The sequence below is a fragment of the Parasteatoda tepidariorum genome, chromosome 9 (genome assembly GCF_982258835.1).
Source record: "Parasteatoda tepidariorum strain Cologne lab strain chromosome 9, Ptep-v5.0, whole genome shotgun sequence".
Lineage (NCBI taxonomy): Eukaryota > Metazoa > Arthropoda > Arachnida > Araneae > Theridiidae > Parasteatoda > Parasteatoda tepidariorum.
This window is the reverse complement of record NC_141763.1, coordinates 27875011-27901305: the sequence shown is the minus strand read 5'-3', so window position 1 is coordinate 27901305 and position 26295 is coordinate 27875011. Positions and strand designations below refer to the sequence as shown.

Below are 26295 nucleotides of genomic sequence, written 5' to 3'. Positions count from 1 at the left end.
TGGTAGAAAAAGCATTTTTAGTATTGATGCATTTTAGTTAGCTGCAAAATTTTATATGGATAATTGATCACAAAACTTTAAATGCAGTTTCCTCTTAACAATGTTTCTCTTGCTATATCTCTGAATAAGTAATACAATTTCCAACTAATTTACTTTAAATTTTGTCACAAATATAGTTTTTGTTACAAATAGGTTTTTTTTTTTTTAATTGAGTTTACATGCTTTGAGTAATCTGAAAAAATGCAATTTTTTTTTTAAAAAAATTTTCATAATACCACCATTTTGTGAAAAAATTTTTAAAATAAAAATTCAATTTGGATGACTTTTTCAACTTATGAGTACAGTAGGTTATAGAAAATTTCTAAACATTGTAGTATATAAGTACTAATTTTTTGTATTTGTAGCATATTAAAATAAGTAAAATAAGATATTTTAAAAAATGTATTAAGTTTGTCGCAATCATTGCAAAATTCATTAAAACATCCTTTTTTTACAGACTTTTACTGTGTTAACTTAACTGTTGGCTATAATTTTAAGCATTGATGTAGTTGCAAATTTAATGTACCTGTGATTAGGATTTTATTTTTGCCTTAATAAACTAACAGTATTATTTGTCATAAGAACGTCTGTAAATTAGTTGAAATTAATAAAATATCATGAGGACATTAGCACAGTGTATCTGACTGGGTTGAATAGTCACCTTTTAATGAAATGAACTAAATCATTCATAAAATAAATCTTATCTTTTAAAATCTTGATATTTTTTTTCTGTTTTAAAATGCTTTCTCATATATCTATGTATTCTTTTTTTTAATTAAATTAGGTTTGCTAAAAATAAAATATTTTTCATTTAAAATATACCTAAGAAATAAGAACCATTATTGCTTGTTATTAATATAAAAAAATCTTTTTTGCAGACTCCTTGAAAAGGTTCGTACTAATGATCCAATTTGGAAAGAACATGGAGTTGCCTTTATTAATTCCATTACAAAGCTTCTTGAAAGACTGCTTGATTATAGGTATAAACCATTGCTTATTATACTGCTTTTAAAAGTATTGTTGATGAGCATTAAGAAGCTAATTAAATATTACATTTTATATGTATCTCTCTTCTCTAATTTTTTGCATGAAAAAGATCCAAAATTTCAAATTTTTGAAACATGTTGGTTGCACTTTTATGGTAGTTCATTGTGTTCTCTGCATTGCTGCTTCTCCAAGATGAAGAGCAGTTATTATAACTATATGTGTAAGAAAAATCAATCTTCCTCTTCTAGTTTTTGCTCAACTGCATAGAAATAGAATAAGATAGTGGAGATGTTTAATTTTTAGGTGATGTTTATAAGAATGGCATTTTCATTTTGCATGTAAAGAATATTTACATTAGAACTCAAAAAGTTCTGTATTGATCATTTATGTTAGAAAAACTATTTATCTAATTTCGAAACATATAATAATGCACAAAAATGTTTATAGATCTGTTATTGCATTTTTTTTTCTTTTAAGAGCATACATTTAAGTAAATATACTGCTTGTTGAACTAATTTTTTTATTGTCTTGCAATCTTTAAATAAATCATCTTTAATAATAATGCTTTAAAAACTAAATTATGAATTAAGTTTTAAAAATTATCATTAAAAACTTTAAGCAATAAAACCTTTTATCCTTAAATTTTAGGAAATCCATTCAAAATAAAGTATTTTAGTATGTATGATAAAAACTTAAAATGTAGTTATTTATTGCTTTATTTATATTTGTAGTTGTTCTTTTTTGATAAAATTTATGTGCATGAATATATAACGTACTTAGTACACAAATAACTACGATCTTTGGATCCCTTTTGTTATGGGTCACTTTTATAACCTGAATATCACATAATGTTAAGAGTTTTTTTTTTTGGAGGAAACCCACGAGATAAATTGGCTGCTGGGGGCCTCAATGAATTTGGTTTTTATGTCAAGTAACTGTAACTTAATTTTCTTTAATAAGAGCAAAATAAATTTTTCTTAAAAATAAAAATAAAAGGACAATGAATTGTATATATTCTCAAAGTAGTAAACTTAATGTATCTTTATCTACTTTTTTGTAAGAAAAATGATTTTTACTGTATAGAAACTTACAACTAATATTTTAATGAATTCTTAGATGTTTTGAACCTGTTTCCTTTCAAATAGTCTAAGGAATTTGATTCTTTGACCTTATAATTTGTACTTCTGCCCCCTCTAAGTTTTTACACCTCTAATTATGGTGATATGTTACATGATTTAATGGAAATTATAGAAAAATGTTCTTTTTTTTTTTAAGGAATGTAATGGATGGTGAAGAAAATCGTGACAAGCGAATGAGCTGTACAGTCAATCTCCTAGTATGTATTAATCGTCTTTCTAATCATTATTTAACACTATTTTTTGAAGATTATATTGTCAGGTTACAATTAGAAACTGTCCACATTTAGTTAGCGGCATCTAAGCTATTTGTGAAATAAGTGCAAAAAGTCAATATGAAGAAAAGTCACAGTTTTGTGACATCAAAAACCTAAAATCCCCTGAAATTTTGCTAAATCGCATTAACGACGCATTTACATACATGTGATTCTTCCACCAATTAGATTCTTTTGGTTTGGAGGATTTTTGCCATTTTGAATATTTGGAACTGTGCTGGATTCTGTTAATATTGTTATTCTTAATCACGTGATTTTAATATGAAACTTCAGGTTTCCTTTTTACCTGATTTAAAAATTACGCATCATGATTCATATTCACACGATTTAAAAATTGTACATTGCAATACTTATTCACATGATTTAAAAATCCAATATCTTTGTATTTAATCAATCAATTTTAATCAACAATACCACAGATTTCAACATTTGAGGTGTTTTTCTCAAACAATGCTTTGTAAGTTCTCAATCCTGAATTTCTTCTTCATCATTAGCATAAGAAATTACTAATTTTCTAAAAGAAATAACTTTATTTTTTTTAATGACTTTACAATTTTTGAACAATAGATGCAGGAATCTGCTAAGTTCAGAAACGATCTAAAATGGCATTGTCAACATTTATAAGAATAGTCTTTGTGACAGGACCATTAAAACAACTGATACATAGAGGAAAAATTAGAGACGCGAGAATGGTGTATAATATAGTTTTAAATTTAAAGCATTCACAGTGTTTTTCTTTTGTTTAGCGAAAGAGTTTTTACAAGCATTCCTAGGTGTTTCAGAAGCATTAAAATCATTCTGTTTTTCTTTCTCAGAATTTCTACAAAAATGAGATCAATCGTAAAGAAATGTATGTGCGCTACATTTACAAACTTTGTGAGCTTCACTTACCAGCTGAGAATTATACAGAAGCTGCTTTCACTTTAAAGCTGCATGCTGATCTGCTTAGTTTTTCCAACACAACTCTTCCTGGTGATCAACGTTACAATCAACAACCTGAGTGGCAAAGGAGGGAAGCTCTATATCATAAAATCATTGATTACTTTGACAAGGGAAAAGTAAGTGTATATTTTAATTTACATGCTTGCTTACATGTTTTGCTTGCATTTTTATTTTCAGAGCTGTCACTTGTAGAAACCTTGCGCATTGGACTAAAAAAGTCATCTAGCTTTAAGAAAATAGATTGTAAAGACACTTGAAAATTTATTAGATTTTTACATAGATTATAGAAATAAGTTTGTATACTTTGAATTTTTCTTAAAATTATAGTTCTAAAAGTAACTATTTAACATTCCCTTATTATTATTTAATTTTATTTTTAAATTTTGATTTATCATGAAATTTTTATCAATGATGGTATGTTGAACTCAAAGCTCTTCACTGAAAAATTTCACATTGAAATACCTCATCTGAATAACAGAAAAGTTTAGGTATAATTTTTTTCCTAATTCTGTGCTCTTAATTTCAATTGATATTTTTCTTTGGTGGAACTCTAAAAGATGCTAGAATGTATTTTTTTTTTTTTTTTTTTTTAATTTTCTTTTTTAAAAACTAAGAACTTAATTTTTTTTTCTATAATTTTTCAAAAATTTCTCAATTTATTTAAAATGAATTATTTTAAATTCTATGGCAAAATAGTTTCATGTTTTTAGTGCTATTTCAGACAGAAGGCTCCTAAAAATTTGGAATTTTACATTTTTGGGGCTTTTTTGTTTATAGCAGTGGTCTGCACAGGCCAAATTTACTACCGTTTAGCCGTAAAATACATTTTCTTAAAATTTTATTTTTGTATCCCATAAGAAACATTAAATCCATATTTTTACCATATTTTTGTGTTGATTTTTTATATAATTTTTTATTTTCGCAAATTATGTCTGAATTTTCACAAAATAGGTACCTCTCAGAAAAACCTAGACAGACCCCTGAATTATCTAAAACTGTTTAAATACATTAAAACTCTTCAATCTATTTTCTTTGTTATTTTGATTTCTATGTGTATTTCCTAGTTCAGGTTACGGTAACAAGAAATGTGAAGAGCACTGCCTTTAGAAACTATATCTAAATTATCATTTAAAATAATTTAAAAAGAGAAAAACCTTTAAATCTATTTTCCACACAAAATAATAATAAAAATAATATGAAATAATCTATAATTATTGAACAAAAAACGTTGTTCATTTTTTAAATATAACTAGTGCAAAACCTAAAGCAAATACCCAGCTTGTCCCACTCTTACAGCATCTCAGTATATTTTTATTCACTTTTGAAACAGAAACTTTGAACTTCATAATATTCTTCTGATTTTTTAACAGTCACCTAAAAATTTTGTTTTTTATTTTTAGTGTTGGGAAGAAGGTATACCTTTGTGCAAAGAATTAGCTGAATTGTATGAAAAGAAGTTGCTTGACTATGCAAAATTAAGTAATGTTCTGGTAGGTAAACTAACTCAACATTTATTATTTAGGTTCTCTGCTTGTTTTTTTTTATTTCATTTTAATGCATTAGTGATTTATGCTTGTATATTTACATTAAATTTTAATTTATTTTAAATACATCTTCGATAGTTTTTATGCAGCATGGTAACATTTTTATTTTGACTGACATATTATCTATTTCAAGTCTTAATATTTATGGAAATTTTTTATTGGCAGGTTTACTCTTATAGTTTTTTAACTTTTAATCAAGAGCACAAATATTAATATACTATTTATGCCTGAAATATCTTTTCAATGTATTTAATTCAAGAATATTTTTTTTTTCAAATGAAAGTAAGCTGAGATGAAGTAATTATATCTGCTCCTTTGTTGCTATTAAAGGCAAACTACTGATTGAACTTAATTTGCTATATTTTTAAATCAGGATAAGCGTAGTACAGGCATAGTTTAAAACTTATTTCCTACTGATAATATATCAATAATTATAGTTTTTCTAATTAAACAAGATAAAAAAATAAATCTTTAAAACCGCATAAAAGATTAAAATAAGAATATTTGTGTTACTAATGATAATAGCTGTGATTTAATTGTTTGAAATTCAATGAAAATTGAGTATTTACTTTGGAACAGTGAAATGAATTAAAATATTTTTTTGATTCTTTTTTAGAAAACACAGGCTAAATTTTTTGACAATATACTCAACCAAATTCGACCAGAGCCAGAATATTTTCGAGTTGGATTTTATGGATGTGGATTTCCTTTGTTTTTAAGGGTATGCAAATTAGAACTTTAAACTGTTTTAAATTTTCTTGTTATTACATGCATGTATTTAAATATATTTGATATCTTTGTAATGCTCTAAAGAAATGTAATTTCATTGTTTTGACTAGTAGTTACTTAATAATCCAGAAATCAAATTATTGTTTTTATATTGTGTTTTTTCAATAAATTAATTGAAATTTCTTTTTACATGGTGATGAAAATCAATTTAAACACAGGTGTGTAGCATGCTTAATTTCCCCTTTTTCAAAATGAGATTTTTTTTTTTTAACTTTACCTTAATTTTCGATACCAAGCACTCAAAAAGCGTGAATTTTACATTGTTCCTTTCAACATTTTCACAATTCATTTAACCACAATCCATTTTGGCATACAGTTGATCTGTATGTTACATGTTTGATGAAATACGTTTGGCTTTAATGTATTACATGTTAGATGAAATACGTTCCACATGTGCTTACACTGAGCTGGATTCACTGGAAAGGATTCTTGCACTTTTTTGTACAGCTCTGCTGCATTTTGCATGAGGTTCTCAATTTCAGTCTTCCATTTTCCACCTTTTGAAATTTAACCGAAAAATTTCTTGAATTTTGGGTGAATTGGTCTCTTGATTTAATTGGTCTCTTGAATGGAGACCAATTAAACATGCCAAAAAATGTTGCCTGATAGCAAAATAAAATTTTTTTACTCTTGTTAATTTAATCGCTGGTGAAGTGGTATCATCTTCGTCACTGGTAAACCAATGGCCTTCTTGTGCTATTCTGTTTATGATCACTACCATAATCTTTAAACGTAATGTGGGGATCATTCACTAATTACGTAATTTCATGTGACTCTAAAGCAGTCAAGAATCACAAAGCTTCCTCATCTCACGATTACCATCTCCTTTTTATTCATTAAATTTAATAAATATAGGAATTTGTTGAGTTTTTTTACCTGAGGTAATATTTACTATTCGTATAAAAACATTTTTTAAACATTTTATTGTTCTTTATTACTTATATTTTAGTGCTATTAAGTTATTTAATTAAAAAAAAACTCGATAATGTTTAAAGACAAGATTTTAAAATTTTTAGCAAATGTAGAGACCATTTAATAATTTACTTCTGACAAAAATGTTTAGCTTCAATACTTATTGTATTTACATTCTAAAATTATTGAAAAATTTTTTTATCACTTTATTAAAGAAACACAGAACTAAGAAAAAAAATTATAAAAATTTAGTAGGAGCTATTCACTAATTTACATAATTGATATAAATTCATTAAGTTTTCTTACTTTACTTAATTCTTTACTTATCTTTATAAATTCAGTATGATCAATAATCTTATTAATGCTTTGTTGAATATACTTTTATTAATAAATTTTACTTGAATCTAAAAAATACACCCAGTGACTTTTTGAATTATAGTTTAACTTAAAATACTTTTTAACTCAAATTATTCTTTTTTACATAATCATATAAAGTAATTATTAATTTAAAAAATACCCAATACTGTAAACATATCGCAAAATTTTCTGCTATTGAACATAATTCAACTTTTAAAACTTTGTCCTATACCTTGTGAGCAGAATTTTTTAGTAGATTCTAAAGCACAATGATGTTTAGCACAAATCCTTTTCTCCAAAATTAATTGAGTTCAAGTTTGGTGAATTATATTGACAATCTTGTGCTTTAGGAAACAGTGCCTTGACGCAATTGAGTGCTTTTAGCCAGGCTTATTAGGATTTAAAATTTCAGTTATTGAAAATATTTTTCGTTTATTTAAAAAAAAATCATATGCTTATCAGTAAAACAATAAGAGCACTTAAGATTCAAATAATATGCTGAAAATAAAATATTTTTAAAAACCTTTTAACACTTTTTTATTATTTACAGTTTATAAAGCTTGTAAATGCAAAGTCATTTTTTAGATAACTTGATTGATTATAATTTTTCTTTATAAAACTTCATGTTCTGTAAGTTGACCAGTTTTGTTACTAAAATTTAGGTGAAAATGGAGTAGAATTAAGAAATATAGCTTTGAAAAAATATAGATTATTTTTACTATAAAAAAAGGTATTTTTGTCCTTTTTTTTTTTTTTTTTTTTTTTTTTTTTGTTTCTCCTTTGTTTGGAAACCATTTATGCTCTATTCAAAATTGTACCTTGTAGTTATATTTTGTAAGAAATTAAATTCAAGGATTTGGAACTATACTTTGAAAGATTGTATGATTGTTAAAAATATTGATTCCGTAAAAAATGACCTCAGATTTTAGTATATCCAGATCAGAAACAATGTACTTTTAAATAGTAATTTGGTTACTAAGAATAAAAAAAAGCACTTGTGTTTATTTGGTTTATTTAAAAGGTAAAAATAATATACCCTGGTTTTTCAAAACCTGCTCCTAGTTTTGTGTGTTGAAACAGAATACTATTGAACTATTCATTTTTAGTTTTGGTTTCCAAAGAAGTTGTATGAATAGGAAAGTGTAACGATGTATTGTGAAAAAATATTTGGTTATAAATTTTTTTCTTTTACCTTTCTTAGTTACTGTTATACAGTTAAATATCAAATTACACAAGCCTGCGAAATTGAACTTTTTGAAAAATACAAGAGAAGTTATTGTTGATCTATATGTTATTTGATGCGCTGGTTTCGAAAATGACCCTCATTTTTACCAATCACATCAGGATTTTTTATAAAATCGATATTAATGTTTTTACTAAAATCTTATTTGGAAAGGAATTCTCTCAAGCAATTTTGCATGTACTACCCGGTAACTGTTCTCTTCATTCATTTTGATCTATGTAAAAATTAATCTTGGGAAAGAAAATTGATTTTTGAGCTATCAGCTAACTTTTTATAGGTTAAAATGAATAAAAAATACTGTAACCAGACAGCAGAAGTTACCTCTGGTCGGAAGAAAAGCAATAAGTTCCTTGTGTTCTAACTTTTTACATCAGTTTCTAGAAGAAAATCACCAACATACCATTTTAATTTGTTTTTATTGAGATAACTCACGCAAAATTGACGATTAACCAAGAATAGCAAATATTGTGTATGTGTATATGAAAGTTTGAAACGAAAAACAAAACAAACAAAAAACAAAACAAACAAACAACAAAACAAGCAAAAAACAAAAAAGAAAAGTTTCTATTTAAGTATATGCTCGTTTTTCTCTGAAACTTATTTTTGATGATCTTCTTTTATGCTTAATCTCCGGTTCATCCCGAGCTATCATCCAACAGTAGTCAGCGAACATGTTCTTGTCCCATCTTCCTTGATATTTAAGCTCCGTATCTCTGATATCTTGATGGAACCTTTCCCCTTGTTCTTCGCTGACTGCTCCTAAATTTCCAGGGAAAAAGTCCACAAGTGAGTGACGGAAATGCATTTTTACACTCACGGAGCAACCCAACGTTTTAAATTTGTCCAGCATTTTCGTTACAATTTCCTTATAATCAGGATCCCAGAATTGTAACCATATAATTACCCAGAAATTTACTGACGACATCTTTGAAGGCAACCCAAGCTTCTTTTTCCGTTTCTGTTAGTCTCAAATTCCTTATCCTTCATGAGTTTGCGGATATGGACCAACAAATATTCCTTCTTTCAACTTAGCTTGGGATAAACATGGAAACTTTTTGCACAGGTATTTGAAACAATTGCCATCTTTTGGAACAGCCTTGACAAACTGCTTCACTACACCTAATTTTATATGCAGCGGGGTAACAATACTTTTTTCGGATCAAATAACCTGTTTCGAATAACATTCTTGGTGCTTGGCTCAAGATTTTGTCTTTTCGGCCATTCTTTTCTGACCCAATGTTGAGTCTTGTCACGGCTGTCCCACTCACGAATGAAACATGAGAACTTTATAAATCCCCCTTGTTGACCAAGAAGCATGGAGATAACTTTCAAATCACCTCAAATGGTCCGACTGTGGTCGATATATTTTCTTTTGTTCAGGACGAGAGTCAGGTTTTCGTAGCATTCTTTTAAATATACTGAGTTCTCAACTGGTACTAGCATACTAGCTCCCATGATGAAGAAGAACAGCTTTGAGGCTTCTTTTAGATGAATCTATAAACAGCCTCCACACATCCACTTGTAGATGACATCAAATTTGCTTATCAATCCAGGAGCATCAGAACAATAGATCAAGTTCTCCTCCTCATCAAAGTACTTAATAAATTCCTTTTCACGATTCCTGTACCAATAAAAAGATGTTCCCTTGGCCAATAGGTTTTTTTCTTTCAGTCTGGAGCCTGCCAGCAATCCAGCTGCCTCTTTCGAAAGGCCAAGATCTCTAGTCAGATCATTAAACTCAACCTGAGAGGAGGGCTGAGGTAAACCGGCTGGAGATGGTTTATATTCGATATCGGACCCTTGAACTTCTGGATGTTTCGAGTCTGAAGACTCTGAAGAGATTTGGTAATTCAGTTGAAGGCAAAGGCGCAGGCACATCAGGTCCATGAAGAACGGGGCGTATGGCCGATGGAATACTATCTGGAAAAGATATCAATCCTTGATTTTTCCGGTTATACCCACGAACATGACAGGAGCAAAAATAACAATCATTAAAGTGGTTTGGGGGCTCCCTCCACGTCATAGGAATTCCAAATCGTAAAGCAGTCTTCTTTCCTTGATGCCATAAGCGTAGATCATTGAGACACTGCGCAGAAACTTCATGAGATGCCCAAGATTTGTCCTGATCCAAGAGTTTCATGTCAAAATATGCGAGATAAAGTTGTCTTACATAGTCTGAATTGCTCCTCATGCGATTTTTAACAACACTATATTCTCCGCATGTATAACAAGAGTCACCTGGGAAATTTTCACAATGTCTTGGAACTCAAAGCCATGTTTCACGAAACGCACAGAAAAAAGTAAACTTTAAAATGACTCCCTATTACACTTGCTAGTGTTTCTGAGAGGTCAGCGAACCTAGATAAGGATTCTCGCGACGCTGTTGGTTGAGAGAGATTGTGACAGGAAGTAGTGATAGAGGGGTACTTTTGTAGATTTGACCAAAGTAGAATGCTGGTCAGTCAAGAAGGGAAGAAATTCGAAAACGAAATTTTTTTTATGGTAATTGTTCATAAAAATTCCAGTAAAATAGAATTTTTCTGAAACATGTGACGTGATGGACATTTTTCATTATTATTTTCCATTTCAGCAACAAAAAATACATTAAGTTCAGCTATCAGACCCCCTTGTATTTTTTTCATCGCAGGCCTGTGTTATTAGATAATTAAATTGGTCAGTTTAAATATGATTCACTGAATCCTTCATTGAGCTAGAAAATTATATGCACTAAAATATTTTTTAATACTTAAATTTTAATAATTAAGATTTATTCATTTCAATAAAGTACAGCTTTTAATGACTTTTTTTTTCTATTTTATCGACACAACTAAATAAACTGACAACTGTAACAGAATTAACTATGGATGTTTTTATTTATTTTTTCTCATGGTCTCTAATAAGATGAGTTTAATCAGCCATAAAATAAAATCATAATGCGAAAGGAAAATACTAGACAAAGACATTATATGTGCATCTTGATATGATATTTCAATAAAGTTTATTTACTGTCTGTCCATTGCAAAATGAGCTCTTTTATATGTTTGGCAGAAGATGCCTATCTGCACATTTATGAATCTATAAATATACTTATACTTACACAAGCAGCAGCTTTCACACCTACAGAGAGTGTAATAAACTGTTTTCAGCATGTCTAATGTCTGGGACCCCAGTTTGTGATGGACAGACAGTATTATTTTTATCATTACTTTACACATTGCAACCATTATTATTTATTACGATTGTTATTTTGTATATTAATTTTGCAATTTATTTACATAGAATAAGGTGTTTGTGTATCGAGGGCTAGAATATGAAAGAATAGGAGCATTTACCCAGCGTTTACAAACAGAATTTCCCCAAGCTCAAATTTTGATGAAAAGTACAACCCCTGATGACAGCATTTTAAACTCAGATGGACAATGTATCCTTTTAGTATTTTCAATATCCAAATATTCTCATTGATATTGAATATGTTATATATCTTTTAGATAAACTGCAAATATACTTCATTATGATTTTAGAAAATTTCATCTGCTTTTTTATTGTCATATTTTATGCAAAATTCTGTATCAAATTCCTTTGGGGCTTCTCCAAGGATTTGTTAAAAAGTATTTCAAATTCAATTTAAAAACGATCATAGGTACATAAATTTTTAATGGCATTAACTCTTCATTCAAATTTTTAGCTTTTTTTATGCAAAATTTGCTTATTATGTTAGTTTAAGCCGAATGCTTATAATAATAATCTCTCTCTGACTGGGCCAGTATCGCAGTCAAATTTGCTTAGGTAAAAATTGTGCAGCAGATTGACTCAATAAATTCTCTAAACAGGGTCCTTGATTAATCCAGTTGATAAAAAAAAACTTTATTTATCGGCATTCTGATTAGCATGTTCTGCTGTATTTAGCATGTTAAATCCATGTCGATTATCGGTGATTAACACAGAACTTTCTGGTTAGGTCACGCCAGTCATCAGTGACTGAGAGTACAAACTTAAGACTGACTTTATAAAATGGCATTGCTTAATAATTGCTGAAAATTTGTTTCAAATGTACTTAATCTATATTTATTACAAATCAAAATCAAATATTTATTTTATTTCAATCTGGTAGTAGTATGCTTATCATTGCTTTACCACAATGGGAGCACTCATGGCCTAGTAGGGGTTTAATTAAAAATATGCATGTCATTTAATGTGTGTTAATTAAAAATTAGTATTTTGATTGATAATATCTGTACAGACTTGTCCGAATATATTAACTCCAGAAGTTCTGTTTTATGTTTGTGATTTTTTTTATCAAATGATAAGTATATTGGTTATGGCTAATGATTGTTAAAATGTGTTTAATAGTAGTATAGTAATTGATGAAAATATCATTTCTAAAATAATAAATAAAACAATGTTTGTTTTGTAAACACATTCTGTATTTTAAAAATTTAGTAAATTTTCATTGATTTATTTATACATTCCTATATGAAATAGATATTCAAATTTGTAATGTTAAACCCATACCCAAAACACGTCCTGAATTTGAAAATCGAGATATTCCTGAGAAAATCATCAGCTACTACCTAGTTAATGATGTTTCGTCCTTTCAGTTTGATCGACCAGTACAAAAAGGTCAAATTGATAAAGATAATGAGTTTAAGGTAACATTGCATAAATTTCTATTTTTTACTTTGAATGAGATCTTTTAACTTAATGTTATATGTCGTGAAATTAATTGGAAAGTTGCTAAAAAAAATCTTGCTTTTTTGTTTCAATTAGTAAAAATTTGAAATTTTATGTAAAAAAAAATATCTAAATTAAAAATTATGTAAGATTTAATGAAAAAGAAATATTGTTACAGTTATACTCACTAAAATATTTTCTGAATAGTTTAAACTATTTAATTAATAATTAAGTTTTTAATTTTTCTTGACATTTAAAAAAAACTTTCAGGTAAAACTTAAAATTAAATAAAGCTTTATTATCAAGTGTATGTTCTACCATTGATAAAATGTAATAGATAATAACACTTTAAAATAATTTATGCCAAAAATAATTCATATGAGTTGAAGAGGCAATTGAAAGACTTATTCAATTGAAAAAGACTTATTTAATTGTATCAAAGACTTATTTAATTGTATCAAAGACTTATTTAAATTGAAAGAATAATTTTCTAAGCCAAACTTTTTTTAGAGGAAAAAATTTAAAATTTAATTGTTCTTTAGTATTGTTTGTAGTTAGATACTATAAAATTTTCTCAAACTTCCTTTCGATAACATTACAGGTTACAGAAACTATTGTATTGTGTTCATAGAAATTGTGTTGTTTTTCATGCAAAACTTGAGAACTATTTTTATGCACAATTTGGAAATGTGTCTTATCATTTCGAAGCTTTAAACTGTATTTTTGAGTGTATTTATTTTTAAAATTCTATTTTAAACATTTATTAAATGTGTGATTATTATTTCTTCAAAGAATAAATGTAATATCTTTAATACTACATAGAAAAGATGAATCATTAAAATTATTGGAAATAAAACTACAATATTTTATATGGAATATGTTTCAGTTTATCAACTTCCTTAATAACTTCCTTAATAACTTCATGTAAAATTACAAAGTAGCTAAATTAAGCAATTAATACTTGAATTTATGAGTAAACATAATGCATAACATTTTAAGCATGTTTGATGTAGGTTATAAGTGGAAAATATTGCAGTTTTTCTATTTTGATGACTATAAAAATCTCTAAAATTCCCCGAGTGTAAAATATTTAGTATATTATGCAACAATTATCATGAAATTTATATTGTTTCATAAAACCCACTGGAATTTTTTTATCCATGTTGGCAGCTATGTTTTTGTTAAATTTTAAAAAATGTAGTTTCTTCCTACTACTGATAAATATCTCTGTTTATTTTTTTAAATTTATTTTTCTTTTATATTTATTGCTTTTTTAGAGCTTGTGGATAGAACGGACAACGTTAACTATAGCTTCCCAACTCCCTGGAATATTAAGATGGTTTGAAGTTATCAATTGGCATGTGGTGGAACTTTCTCCCATAACACATGCATGTGAGACAGTGGAGCACATGAACAAAGAGCTACGCAAACTTATTGCACAGTACACAGCAGAGCCTCGCCGCTCAATCAGTCCCCTCAGCATGCGTCTTCAGGGTGTCATTGAGGCTGCTGTGAATGGCGGAATTGCAAAATATCAAGAGGCTTTTTTCACTCTTGAGTTCAGCTTACAAAACCCTGAAGAAACTCACAAGATCATCAAGCTTAAGTCTCTCATCCTTGAAAAGGTATTTTTTTTTTGTCATAACTACATAGGCAGTTTTCCCCCCTTGAAATATAAGGCATGGTGCGTAGCGTTTTTATAAAGTGCTTAAAGGTGCTTTTTTTTTCGTTTTTTAAAAGCCCTTAAAGGTGTTAATTTTCCCTTTTTGAAAATGAGATTTTTTTCTCTACCAAGTTGTTTTTAGCCACGTATTATGCAACTCATTCTTTTCACATTGTTCTATTTAGCGTTTTCACAATTCAGTGCTTATTTTTTTTATTGCTCTATTCTACGTTTTTACAATTCATTCAACCGCAATTTATTAATTATTTTAGCGTTCTGTCGGTTCATAGTGTAGAAAAAAATGCCAATTATTTTGCATGTTTGATGAAATACTTGCGAGTACATATGTGCAACTACTAAGCTGGGTTCGGTGAGATTCTTGCACTCTCATTTGCAACTCTGCTGCATTCATTCATTCATTTCCGGCTTCATTTTCCACCTACTGATATCAAACTGAAAAACCTCTTGATTTTTTTTATAATGGCTGATATAGTCAAGAAATTGTCAGACGATTGTCATCATCAGAAGATTGTCAAAGATTGTTCATTGTCAGAAACTGGTCATTTTTATCATGACCATGTAAAATCTTTAAAAAATTATTTTGCATTTTGTTAGTATTTGAGGGACCAGATAGTAATATCATTTCGGTGCATTCGATATTTGTTATCAAGATTTTATTTTTAATCAATAATGTATTTGCCCTCATTAACAAGAACTTTTCAATGCCAGATCGAAATGGATTGAAAAAATGAATTCGTTTTTAAGACTAACAAATATTTAATGCACCAAAACGACATTACTTTTTGGTCCCCCATATATATATAGTGCTTTAAAATATTTTTTGAGTGCTTAATAAGTGCAAAATATGCTTATAAGGTGCTTATTTTTAGTTGAAAGATTTGGCTATGCACCCTGTTCTCACAGATTTCTAGTTATTGATTTTTTTTTACCCTGTAGGCATTTTATCGAAAATGCAAACTTAGTTAGTAAATTAATAAGAAAAAAAAACTTTAAATATGAATAAAAATAAATGTTGATTACCTAACACAAAATTATTAATGATTTGCATACATCATTTATACAGGTACAAATTTTGGAGGGTGGTTTATCACTTCACGGAAGACTTGCGCCACCTGAAGTGATACCTTTACATAGGCGGTTGGTTGACCGTTTCTCTGTGATGAAACAATCGATTAGAGAAGTAGATTCTCCAAGTTTAGCATCCAGATTTACCATTAACCGAAGAGGGGATTTGCCACCCACACCCTCTACAGAAATTCCAGATTACAGAAAGCCTTCTATTGTGAAGTAAGTAAATTCCTACCTCTGTATTTATTTAAAATTTAGTCAATAAATCTTTCTTTCTTCAAAGTCACGCTCATTACTGGCTCAGTAAGCGAGTAGATGACCACTTTAATCATCCAGTGTAGAGACCGAGGGTGTGCGGTATCAATCCTCTAAACTGTTCCACTGTAAAGTAAATACTAACTAAATACTTTAACAAGCTCTCTAGTTTTGGACATCAAAACAGAACAGCAGATTATCTACAAAGGTGGAGCAGCAACCAAAGACTAAAGAAGAATAGCCCATTTAGCCAGGCCGTAGTTAACAACATTCTTGCTGGTAATGTTGAGGATTGCCTTAATAAACAAATTATTGACCCAACTGAAGGACTTCCTGGTGTTTATTTCCATCAACACCTTTCATCACAAGTTAACAAGAAATTGGATCACCCGGTATTGCTTAAGCAACTTGCTTTGGAGGTTATAAATTCCATCCCCAAACACTCAATACTGGTGTACACAGACGGAAGCAAGACGGACACATCATCATCTGGCAGCGGTGTCTACATTAAATCAAGTAATTACTCCCTTAACATCTCCAAAAGGAATCCTGATTACTGCTCAGTTTTTAGAAGTGAACTCATTGCTATTGATACTGCTCTGGATTCTCTTCTAACCCTACAGGATCACAATAACATCTGGATATTCTCGACAGTCTCAGTTCCATACAGTATTTATCGCATTGGAGGAAGGTGAGAGACAAAACAGGAGCTTCAATCCTGCACAAACTTAAAATCCTCTCACAATTACGTGAAGTCCACCTCCAATGGATCCCTTCTCACGTTGGGGTACTGGGCAATGACATCGCCAACACGCTGGCTAAGGAGGGGACAGAAGAAACTTTGATGAGTTCAAGTTCACTCACCTTCATGGAACTGGCATCAAAAAAGAAAAAAGAAGTCAATGTTTCCTGGCTCGTACCACCCAAACATCACTGGTACCAGAGCACCCGTCCAGGAGGTGCACTCAACATTCGGTGCAATCGCAAGGAACAGACGGCACTTACCAGGCTTATCAGCGGCCACCTTAAGTCCCTTTCTTTCGAGGGTAGTGTTAAAACCTACCCAAACTGCCCCAGGTGCCACAACATGCAGCCTTCTCCCCAACATATCCTGGACTGTCTTGGTCTAGACAAGGGGGACATTCTGAATAACCCACTTTTGGTGGTCGACTTCCTCCGGGTCATGAGTTTCATGGACATTGTTTAGCCCTGCTAACTTTGGGGATAAGGAAGAAGAACCCAAAAAGTCGCTGGGGTACCCAAACGAAGGAGTCATCCTCTCTGCAGAGGATCAAAATTATGATGGCATTTCTTTGAATCATCCTCGGTGATGTTTCTCAGATAGTCACCAATAACCCATAGTGTTGCTCTAGTGCGACTTAACCTACCTACCTATTAACCTCAGTGGCTGTCCCAATGATTAACATTTTGTTTTTGAATTATTACTGAAATAAAATTTTTATTTTAAAAATTTCTACATTTAGCAATTGATTATTTTACTTAATATTGGAAATAGTTTATTTCTTTCTGTTATAAGAAAATAGTTTTTTGTCTCTTTTTATCATTAAAAATAATTTTCCTCTTTAAATATTGAAATTATTACTTGTTTCTCCTCTTTAAGGCCCTGACTGTATCAGATTACAACTTTTATATTTTAAGTAATTGAAACTATTATAACGCATTTTTCTTGTTTTATGAAAATCATAAGATTGTCTCAAGAAAGTGGTAAAATTTTAATTACTACTAAAGATAATACAGTTTCTAATCATTGCATATCTCTTTAATAAAATGTGATTTTTAAAACTAGAAATAATTTTACTTTAAGTACAAAAAAAAAATTTTTGTTGAAGATTTAGGGATAGAAATAATAAGGTCAACACAAATGTTCAAAAGATTTTATAAATAATGTTTATTTTTAAATCTATAAACATTAGCATTGTAGTACATTACCTAAGAATTTTTTTTTTACAAAACATTGATTAGTTCATTAACTGAAGTAAGATTCATAGGTCTCAAGTATGTTATTCTAAAATATTTTTTAAGCTCTTTGTGCATGATTAAAATGTGCATGACTGTAAACTATATTCCATTCTTTTTTTCTAATTTCAAATTTTAGTACTCCTCTTCCTCCATTGCCATGTGATTCCACTAAGAAAATGGACCCTTGTGGTAGCAATCGATCATCATCATCAGGTTCCAGTATCTATGGTCACTTCTTTCCTGAAGGTTCAGATGAAGAAGAAATATATACTCACCCACCCGACAAACCGCAAGAAGTTCCTGTCAACATACCTCTGTCACCTCTTTCTTCAGTGTTGCATCCTCCTCCATTACCTAACAGGCCACGCTCTGTGGCTTTGAACTCTCTTGAACCAAAGGTACTATTCTCTTGAACCAACAACATAACCTCAAAAATCCAGACTTATAAAATCGGGAAGCCACAAAAATTGTGACAATTTCTTTTCAAATTTTGATAAGAAAGAAATTATTTTAATCAATTTTAAATTTGAGAATAAATGTGGAAATACACGTGTTGCAATATTAGAGATCATTCATGTTGCAAAAAAGATTATTTATGTTTTTATGTTACAACATAATTTCAGTAACCATGTAGAAATCTGTAACATTAACTGCTGAAAAAGCGATTTGCAAAACTACATGGGTTTACAATGAAGTGATTACTCAATTGTGCTTATAATATTGTACTGTTAAAAACATTGTTTTTAAAAAAAAAATTCTTTATTTTTAAAATTAATTACTTAAATTCGCAAATTCATGTATTTATTGTGTAAAAAAATATCTGGATTTTAAAAACAGCGTGGAAATTTATAGTAATAATTACTGCAAAAACAATTTTCAAAAAACATGCAAAATAGTATACTATATCTATTTTAATCATCAGATGAGATCATGATTGCACATTAAAAATATATATATACAGTACAGGACCCGTTATCCGTAAATCAGAAAACCGGAGCGAAATTCGATAAATTTTCCCGCCGTTTGAAAAAAAAATTTTTTTTTTTTTTCCTCATAAGATTTTAAAATTTTTCTTTCTTATTTGAAAGATGTTTACCTTACCATCATTTTGGAAATAATCATTAGTGTATTACTTCATCGTTGTTTCTTCTTTTTAAGATTATTTCCAAATATTTTTTTTTAGTTGGGTTTAACAATAAAAAAAACGGCTTTTTGCAGCGATTCAGAAAACCAGAAAAATCAGCTATCCGGAATAGGGATGGTCCCAATCGGTTCCCTACTGTATATTGTCGAAATTATTTTATGGATTTCGAAATTTTTCTTTCAAATTCTTATTATTATTAAACTTGTGTTTTTCATTGAATAATTTGAATCTATGCATTTTATTGTTTTGTAGTACAATTGCATTAATGTAACTATTATTATTTCAATTTAGTGCTATTATGTAACTATAAATTTAAAATTCTTTTCTTTTTTATTATTATACTAGGTATTTGAAGAGAAATAAATATAATTATTTATGTGTATATAGTTATTTATGTGTATAATTATTTATAATAATTATAATACTGATATAATTATGCTAATAAATTATACTGGCTATAATTATACTGATATAATTATACTATATGATATAATAATACTGATATAATTATTTATGTGTATATGATTTTCATCATAGATATGCAATGACAAATCACGCCCTCAAACCTCTCCCATGAAGGACACTGGGGAAGATTACTCTCATCCCAGGGGTTATCCTTACAATCGATTAATGAGCCCCAACATCCCTTTGAAGTGGTTGAATACTCCTGATGGGATGGGTGACAAATCATTAACTAGTCCAAGCAATAGTCCCAAAGGATCTGAAAGAAACAGCTGGTCTGAACAGAGTCTTCTACCAGAAGAAGCTCCTCCCCTGCCTCCAAGAGGTAGGTAATCTGATTACTCATTTTACAATACAGTGAACAGTCTCTTTTCTGCAATAAAATGGTCATTAATGAAGGTTGGTCATTCTTAAGGGTAACCTCCATTGACTTCAAAATTTTATCGAAGGTATATGATTTTTCGTAAACGATTTTGATTTTTGTTAGAGTAATTTTCTTAGTGTGGAAATGCCACTTGAATTGGCATGGAAACCAGATCGATGAATAAAATATAGCATCAATAAAAATGATCCCTACTAATATAATTATGCATAAAAACAAATTTAGGAATTGTGAATGAGAGATCTATTTTAAATAAATAAAATTTATTTTATGAATAATATATAAGAATTATGTTTTTAGTTTAAGGTTACATTTAATTTTATATCATAAAATTGTGACAGCTCTAAAAGATGAGAAGAGGTTTGTTAGTTTCAGATGCTTAGTTTTTTTTTAAAAATAACTTTCAAATCTAAAATTAGAAAACGTAATTGGAAATGGATTGGTCATGTTTTAAGTAAACCTAAAAAATTTAGATTTAAACAAGTTTTTGATTGGAACCCTAAGAGCTATAGAAAAAGAGAAAGGCCTAAAAGTACTTGGCGCAGGGCGATTGTAAAACTAAATGAAGGCAATAGGAAAGACATGGAGAGAGGCAAAATACCTGGCCACAAATAGAGTGAGATGAAAAGCCATGATAGAAGCCCTATGCTTCAATTCAGAGTAAGAAGGGATATGTATGTCAAAGCATTTCATATTATTCTATTTATAAATTATATTGTGTTAAAGTGTAGGGGGTAAAAAATAGTGATATTTGTTTACTAAAATTGTTTATAATTCCTTTAGCATTTTGTACAAGCAAGTTTTTGTACTAGAGCTGGGCTTCAGAAAAACAACAAAATGGATAATCTGGAGTTAATGGTAATATCAGGGGATACCAACCTTTTTTTTATGCCAATTTTATGAAGCATAATTTAACAGTTATCAGTAATGATCTGGTTGTTGAAGGTTACTGTGAATCACAGTTTTTGGTACTAAGAGCTAGATCAGCTTAGATTTGTCGATTTTCTTTGCTTGTTAGAAAAAGTTCTGACCTTAGCATATGTTTAGAAACCTTTTTTAAAGGAAATGTGTTTATTGATTTTGACTTCATTCATTTTAAATTCATAAAAGCAAATAAATAATATAGAAGAAATTGTTTTAAATTTCCTGGCATCAGATATTGTTTGCAATTTTAATTCCAATAATAAAAGCAAAGCTTTAACGGCAGACTTAATTACTTATTTGAGTAAGGGTTTATTTTTATTGTAAATTAGCCAGTATACTTTGTGGGCACAGTTATTAGTTAAGTAAAGATCTTGTTTCCCTTATTAACTTTTTTTTAAATTTATGTTAATTGTATAAAAATAAGCAAACTTTCCCCTGACCTATGTTTGAAAACATCATCAAAATTAAATGTTACATTAATAAATCTTCTAAAATTCAGTGTAAAATGTTACTATTACATACTTAAAATATTTCTTTTTTTGCCATCAGGTAATGAGAAAAGAATGGTTACTTCTTGGACAGGAGTACCCCCTTCTGAGGATTCCAAACCTGCTCTTCCACGTAGACTAACTAAAAAAGTAAAAAAAAATTTGATATTGTTTTTGCAATGCATTAGTGTATTTGTTATTCATTTAAAATTTTAGTTTTGCTAGTTTCTTCTGAAAATAATGTAATTATATTAATGCTTCACTAAATGGTCTTTTATAAAATCAAAAGATATTTGTAATCATTAGTACTATTATTGTTGTCATTTTTATCCATGTTTTTAAAAAATATGAATTCTCTCTGTGTTTGCTATTCCTATGCATAATAAAATCTCTTTTAGTCAATCATGTTTGTCGGTGAACTTAGATTCCACTAACTATTTTTATTCCGAAGAATTTAAATTTCCTTCTTGCAGTCAGATATTTAAAAACTTTTCTAGAATAATTTTTAATGAAATATTTCTTGAATCCATAATAAAAAAAGAAATAGCTATATTTAAAGTTAAATTTCCTGATCAGCCATTTATGAAAAAAAAAAATTTATGTAAAAGATATAGTATGTGCATATATCCATCAATACGATTGAAAAGAACTTGCTGATTCATTGATGCTGATATTTATGAGAAGAAGATGACCAGAATTTCAACGAAACATTAATTTGAGATTCAGAAAAGAAAAGAAAAAACGAGGATAGTGATATTGTTTAAAGTAGCTGCTTTTTTAGATAAATGCATGATGTATAATGTTTAAAATGCTGGAAAAAAATTATTGTAACATTAAGTAATTTTTCTTTAATTTTAGAATAATTGCTTATAGTTATTAATTGAAGATTGCTTATTATAATCAATATATATATATATATATATATATATATATATATATGTTAAGTGAACTTAATTTGCATTACAAGAAGCACTCTTAAATTCTTAAATAAATTTATTCACAAAACCTCCAAAACTGATCAATAAATATATTTTTCAATTAAAGATTTATTTCAAAGTGAATTTCTGGAAATAACAGTAAAAAGAAAAAAAAGTTATTTTCATTACCTTTAAATGTTTGGAGATAAAATAATGAACACATTTTTCCATTGGGTGCATTTCGTTCAACTTTGTTTTACTTACTGGCAAAAAAGTAAAACTTTTCTTTGAAAGAGGAGTGATTGTAAAACATGCATTAACCTGATCATTTTAAATGTCTTTCCAGAGCTCAATGCCTGCAATGGCCAATCAATCCAAAGAATTACAACAGTTCACTATTATGACAGATTCACCTGATTCTCAGTCAACTCCTGTTATTTCAACGCCTAGTCCTATTACAGAATCTGCTCTTCCTCTTTTAAACGAGCCTACACCACCTCCTATTCCCAACAAGAAGTCAGTCGTAGCTGTCGGTAATAGTAACAGCAATCCAACTTCACTTACCACATCACCTAATCAATCACCTGTCAGGACGCCGGAGTCAATGATTAGATCCCAGTCAATACCAACTGGCGTCATGCCTCTAATTCCACAAGAAGGCGGTATTGACCTTGAAGATGAACTCAATGGCGATAGAGACGAGTCCTCCAGTGTCTGATAGACACAAGTTACAAAATTTTAACTTAATCTCCTTGGAAAAAGATCTTGATGCAGTTCAGATCAAGATCTTTAATTTATATGAAATAACTTTTATTTCATGAAAGTACCTATTACTGTGGAACAGATACTTTCAACGCGTTATTTCTGTAAGTACATATTACTGTGGAACAGATACTTTCAAGACAGTTATATATAATCTATACTGTATGAATAGATAACATGATTGGCCTTTGCCAATTTGTGTTTTAGAAATTACTTTTTTTCTATCTTAGATACATTGTAAGTAACTGTATTGATCTCTTTAAAATTCACTTGTGAAAAAACAGGTTTTTTTATGCAAAATTTCTAAACTTGTATGTTTAATAATAAAAAATTCAGTGATGAGTAACAGTAGAAATTTGATATTAAAAGGCATTAATGGTTTTACCTTATAGAAATTCTAGTCATGCAGAGTCTTACTTATTAGCATTTGTATGTATACATCATTTAGTTAAATATAAATTTTAATTATGTATATTTTTTCTAAATTTTTACTATGTATATTTTTCTTGGCTGCTTTTGCTCTTATTTGTGGATTCGCTCAATTATGTTCCTTGTATAGATAAATTCTAATTGTTTTTATGTGAAAAACTAGCTATTTTTGTGCTTTGTCTTTGTTTGTCGTTCATTTTTAAAACCATTCATGCCTCTTCGGGTTACTTTTATTAAATTTCATGATCTTTATATATTTTTATATGCATGGAGCAAAAAGACAGCTGAATTTTTCTTTTTTTTTCAAATGGAGCCATATAAAAAGTTTTAATAAATACGTGTTGTTACATTTTTAAATTACTTTTGTTATGTATACACAAAATTGGGTAATATCATTTAGTTTATTTATATACATTTTGTTTGTGATATTAAGATTTTTCTACACATGTAAGCAGTGCTTACTAATAATATGTTTTTATGTATGTTTTAAAGAAATTTTTTTACTTAAAATGCTGGTAAAAACATGCTTTTATTTGATATTTATGTGGATATCACTGAAATGTTTTTTTGAAAAATAGTTTGTTTATTTTTAATGAAGAAAAATTCTTTTTTAAAAAACATGCTATTTTTCAGCAATATCGTAAAATTTTTAAATAATTGAATTTGTTTTATTTTGATGGTGTAGTTTTAACATTTGCATTTTCAAAGCCTAATTTTTTTATTTTTAGAAGTAAAAAATCTATTCTAGACAGTATAATTTTTGAGTTAAGTATTATTTATGGAAAAATGTGTAATTTTTACCTTTATTATTGTTTAACCAAGGATTTTAGCCTAGTTTAAGTAATTAAGTTTTTTTTTTTAAACATAATTTATTATTAAGTAAGATTTTTTTTAAATAAGCAGTTTATTTCCTTAATTTGGAAAATTCTGACTTTTAAAAGATGTCTTAGTTTATATGTATTTATATATAAAAATTAAGATGCATAATATAGTTTACTTTTTATAGAATTTTCTTAACATTAAGATAAAGCATTCTAATGCTCTTATCTCTTTTAAAATTTTGAAAAATTTTACTTTCAGTGTAAAGCTTTTGAGTTTATTCTAATTCATATTAGATATGAAAAAAAGGCAATATATTTTAAAAATTTATTAATTTATTAAATTAATAGTATTATTTGACCATATGCAAAATGAGTTATATTGAATAGATATTTTGCTTTAATTGATTCTCAATCTATTGATAAAATTCTAGTAAAAGTATTTTGTATATTTTGTCTTTGTTTAATTTTCAGAATAAGTTTTATATATATATATATAGGGCCCTATAAATTATGCGAAAATTTTTAAAAATTATGCGGCAAGGATGCGGTGTCTTTTAAAAGTTATGCATGCAGGTTACGAATGACCCAGAAAACAATTGAAACTGAAAAAAAAATCTCTTAAAAAAGTTCAACTTTCTTTCCTGTTTTAATAAAAAAAAAAATTCAATGAATACAGTAAAGATTTGAATTAATTTACCTTCTTATGTATTGTACATCCATTTTCTACATCAGAGCAATTATTAAAGTTTATTAAAATGGAGAGAAGTTAGTCCAGAAGCTGCGTTTTCTTTCAAACTCTGTCTTTGTTTTGTAAAAATTTGGCCGTAGCAGGATACAGCTCTTTCACAATCTACTGAATTAGGAAGCACTGAGAGCACTAGTCTTGCTTTTTTTGTAAGTTCTGGAAATCTCTCTGAGACTACCTCTGAATTCCAGAATCTAATTAAGTCCTGGTTTGAACATTCTTTTACATATTCTTTGTAAGCATACTCGAGTTTTATATCTTGACCACTCATTCCTGGAATATTCTTGAATACATCGTTGTCTTCAATATTGAGGTTGACTATTTGTTCTGGATCGAAAACTCGAGCAGCTTTCGTGAAGTTTAATGCAGGTTGACTAAACTTGGGCCCGCGTTTTTTGAATACGTCTAGTTCTGGAGAGTAATAAGTATTCAACTTTGCAATTGTTTTGTGAAACACTTCTTGAAGAAATACATTGCGTGAATCTTTTCGTGGGTATGATGCCTGAGAATTACATCGCAGTTTAGACCACAGATGAAAAAATCTTATTGTAAGCTTTGTGAATAGATACACCACATGTTTCGAAAAAGAGAAGAGTATCCATTAATATCTGAGCGTGTTCTGCAATGAACTAAAAGTCTTTGGAAACATACTTGTTTTCTAACAAAACTTTGCACTGATTGAGACAAGCAGTGTCAATTGAAAAAAAAAACCCTTAAGGAAAAATTTATCTGGTAAATGAATACATTTTGCTGAGAAATAAAATTTATACAGATATGCTGCGATTCCGCATCTTCGCATAATTTATAGGGCCCTATATATATATATTTATATATGAAGATAAAACAAAGGAAAATTACAGACATATGAAAAAAAGGGGGGAACATATATATTCAATGATACTTGTGGCATCAGTATTTGATTAATATAATTAGCTATATATTTGCTGCAAAAAAATCTGAAATGTGTTGCTTTTTGTAATTTTTATTATTAACATATTTGTAGCAATTTATTATTAATTATTTTTTTATTTTAACTTAAAAATTTTCTCTAAAGTGCTTGAAATCTTTTGGCATTCAAACAGTAGTCTCTAATTTTTATGTATTATTTTAATGATGAAGTTTTGCTGTTCTATTTTATAGTTTTATTTCAAAAGAATAAATTCTTTTTCTTTTAATAGCGCCACATGCCAGTGCCAGCCTTGGCCTTTTTCAGAATTCTATTCCATGCTAGCTTATGTCTACTAAACATATTTTGCAATAAACATTTTTTAATTTTAAAATTATTAGATTTCTTTTTTTATATCTATATATAAAAGCTTTGTTGCCAGCAGAAAAACTT

The 26295-nt window shown here is 28.7% G+C and overlaps 1 protein-coding gene across 2 annotated transcripts in view; it reads left to right on the top strand.

Moving 5' to 3' along the window:
• Window positions 1-23067, top strand: part of spg (dedicator of cytokinesis spg) — a 61128-nt gene extending 38061 nt beyond the window's left edge. For both annotated transcript variants that reach the window (XM_071186398.2, XM_043044705.3), the window contains 13 exons: window positions 918-1019; window positions 2302-2362; window positions 3253-3495; window positions 4780-4869; window positions 5540-5644; window positions 11504-11645; window positions 12707-12873; window positions 14173-14520; window positions 15643-15866; window positions 18019-18280; window positions 19564-19813; window positions 21344-21432; window positions 22546-23067. In XM_071186398.2, the coding sequence (XP_071042499.2) occupies window positions 918-1019; window positions 2302-2362; window positions 3253-3495; window positions 4780-4869; window positions 5540-5644; window positions 11504-11645; window positions 12707-12873; window positions 14173-14520; window positions 15643-15866; window positions 18019-18280; window positions 19564-19813; window positions 21344-21432; window positions 22546-22917 (2455 nt within the window). In that variant the 3' untranslated portion in view covers window positions 22918-23067. The remainder of the gene's footprint in view (window positions 1-917; window positions 1020-2301; window positions 2363-3252; window positions 3496-4779; window positions 4870-5539; window positions 5645-11503; window positions 11646-12706; window positions 12874-14172; window positions 14521-15642; window positions 15867-18018; window positions 18281-19563; window positions 19814-21343; window positions 21433-22545) is intronic.
• The last annotated feature ends 3228 nt before the right edge of the window (window positions 23068-26295 follow it).